Here is a 3,291-nt window from a genome sequence, read left to right on the forward strand (position 1 = left end):
GTTTTTCCAGATGTGTTAATTTATTGACTATTAAAATTTATAAAATATTTTTTTTAATTATATGACATTATTTTATTGAATCTATCCTCTATTAAAAATTATCTCCGACCACAATTATGGGTAGCAGACACAAATTTCAAATTTCAAAAGCAACGAATTGAGTATACAAAAAACGGAACTTTACTCTCTTAATTATATGACAACTTAATATACGGTTAAGTAAAGACGTTACCGAAAATGTTATTATATTTTAAATTATTTCCGGTAAAAAATTACCTAAAATATTATTATTTCTACCGAAAATATTATTATTAATGCTTTACTGAGTTTGTTAACATATCCGATAAAACGTTACCTAAAATATTATTTTTTTTACCAAAAATATTAATATTATGTACTTTACCGAAAATATTAAAAACATTAATATTTTAGATAAAAAAAATATAATATTTTAGTTAATTTTTTATTAAAAATATATAAAAATAATAATATTTTTGATAACGTATTATTTTAATCATAACTTCGGACAAAGGTGTTTTGTGAAACAGGTCAAATGTCTCCAACCACTGGTTCATTCCTTTCCAGTATTTCTTCACATCTGACATTGTCAATTTCCCCACAAATCTTCAAATTTTTTATTTCAAAGTTTGGATTTTTATCTTATTGATTTTCCTTTTAAAAATTTATTTATTTTTCTGTTTAATGACTCAAAGTAACCCAGAAACCTTAATAAAAGGCAGCTTGTCTTCAACATTCTCTACTCATCTCTCTCCTTTAGGGCCCCTCTCTCTTTTTACATCTTCTCTGTCAAGCAGATATTTTACACTCAGTTCTCCTCTGTTTTCCCCTGTTTTTCTTACATGGCTGAGCTTATGGATGATGCCGAGTTTTGGCTGCCGCCCAAGTTTTTAGCGGACGACGATGGGATTATGATGAAAGGGAACCTTAAGAACGAGAACGGTGGAAAAACCGGTGCTGAGTCATGGGCATTTAGTCATGGTTTCCCCTGTGAGTTTCCTTACGAGTTTGACTCGTTCTCAGCTCTGAGCTCCCCTGTTGAATCCGTTGTAGAGTCGAAGGAGACGGAGAGCAGTGACGAGGATGAGTTTCTCTCTGGATTGACTCGCTGTCTCGCTTACTCCTGGAGTCAGAAACTCACTGTTCCCACTCTTTACCGGGACAAAAACGAGGTATAATAATGTCCTCTTTCGTTTTCTTGAGCTGATTTTTAGTAATGGTTCAGATTTTAAATTGGAGTTTCATTCTTAAATATAGAAAAAAGTAGCTTTGGCGAGTTCACCAAGGTCGACTCTGAGTGGACTCGGGTACTGGTCATCTTCAAGTAACAATAGCCCCGTTGGACCATCCCAAGTTCCGTCTCCGTCAACAACACCATTCTGTGCTCAAAACGACACTTGGGATCTCATTTATGCGGCAGCTGGTCAAGTTGCAAGGCTCAGAATGAGCAATGAAGTCCCCAAATACACCAACTTCAGCCATGGAAGAGCCTTACCCAAAGCTCAAAATCAGACAAATCAGGTAATCCTTTTTCTTGCATGTTGAAATTATTAGAACTCGACTGGCAGATGTTTTTTCTTGCTAGAGATATCCGGAATCGAACAGCTGGGTCTGTAGGTTCTGTCAGCGCTGTCATATTATTTTAAAAAAATGAAGTTATTTATTTTGTTTTTAGGGCTCATTGGGTTGTTTTCTATATGTTTTTGGTTAGTTTAATGGAAGACAAGTGAAGGCGAGTAACTGGCAGGCACAAGTTCAACAACAACAACAGCAGCAGATTCAGGGTAGGATAAGGAATAATGTTGTAGTGTTGCCTCAATCTTCATGGCCACCACTTCAAGTTCAGTCTCAGCCTAAGCAGCCTCAGAACCACCCTGGTTCCTGCATGAGACCGATGTTCATCCACGGATCCGGTGGCGTTAAACGCGAGTGCGCCGGTACCGGTGTCTTCATCCCTCGTAGATATAACACCAGCACCACTACTGAACCTAGAATGAAATCAGGTTGCTCGACAGCGTTACTTCCAGCAAATGTTGTCCAAGCACTAAATCTCAACTTCCCTGATACCACCAACCGTCACGGTCAGCCTCGATTCAATCCCGGTTTCGCATCAAACTATGGTAACCCCACCATGTCTGGTTTGTTCAGAATCATCGTTATAATTAAACATCATGCTTACTGAGATTCATAATGTTCCAACTTTGCAGATGCATTGGTAGCAAGAGGAAATGCATTGTTGACACAAGCAGGAAGAAATTACAGACAAGAAGGAAGCATAAATCTACCTCAGGAATGGACTTACTGATTTTTCAGAATAGTGGTTGTTTTGTTGAGAAAATGGCTGTGATAGTAGGATTTAGGTATATGGTAGTATTTTGCTTTATATATATATATATATATATATGTATGTATGTATGTATAAGGAAGAATTCAAGAATGTGAGTGTAGCTTAGAAAAAATTCAAGGAAATGGTAGCATTTTCTGGGTTTCTTTAAGTATTCAAGGAGATTTGAGATTGCAGCTTTTGGGGATTAACTATAGGAGCAAAAAGTAGGGGGTAGAGATGGTTCTTATTTGTTGTAATAAATTTTATTTTTTATTTTTGAATTTAGTGGGGGCATTGGATTTTTTGTCTTTGAATTTTTTTTTTTTTTGGGGGGGAGGGGGGGGGGGAAGGAAGAAAAATTCATGGCGTTTTTCTCGAAAAATTATCGGTGATCGATATATTTATCGATCTAACACCGGTTATATTATATTTTTCGATCTAACATCTTTTGTAGTAAAGCGCTCCCCTTATACTGCGTTATATGTTGATTTGATGTCACGTGGGGTAAGGTGCGCCTCTTGAACTGCACTATATACTGACATGGAATACACGTGGGTATAGCGTGGCCCTTGGAGCGCGCCTTACGCCATTTAAAGTATAGTTATCTTTAATTCTCTGACATAATTATATATAGTGCGGGGTAGAGCCGCATCATACATTTAACTAATATAATTATATAAGGCGCGGTACAGGTACCACGCCTTGTATAATTATAGCAACTTTTCTCGGCTATAAATACTCTTCTCCCTTGGTTAAGTTCCTCACATCTCTTCATATATCTCCTCTCAACTTATAAATTAATACAATAATTCCGTCAACGAGTCAATAATTCTAACAAAGACCTTGATGAAGTTCAAGATTGACTTTCAATTATACCAAATCCGAGTTTATTGATGGAGCGTGGTCGTCCAAAATCTAATCGAATTCATTGCGATATGGATATTCGA

At 36.5% G+C, this 3,291-nt stretch overlaps 1 protein-coding gene across 1 annotated transcript; it reads left to right on the forward strand.

Moving 5' to 3' along the window:
* Positions 1-805: 805 nt before the first annotated feature.
* Positions 806-2,323, forward strand: LOC120115498. The gene is made up of 4 exons (XM_039136203.1): positions 806-1,190; positions 1,276-1,539; positions 1,730-2,156; positions 2,226-2,323. The coding sequence occupies exons 1-4, from the start codon at positions 861-863 to the stop codon at positions 2,321-2,323; spliced, it is 1,119 nt and encodes a 372-aa protein (XP_038992134.1). The 5' UTR covers positions 806-860.
* The last annotated feature ends 968 nt before the right edge of the window (positions 2,324-3,291 follow it).

Source organism: Hibiscus syriacus, unplaced genomic scaffold (genome assembly GCF_006381635.1).
Source record: "Hibiscus syriacus cultivar Baekdansim isolate YM2019G1 unplaced genomic scaffold, ASM638163v2 tig00110264_pilon, whole genome shotgun sequence".
NCBI classification, from domain to species: domain Eukaryota; kingdom Viridiplantae; phylum Streptophyta; class Magnoliopsida; order Malvales; family Malvaceae; genus Hibiscus; species Hibiscus syriacus.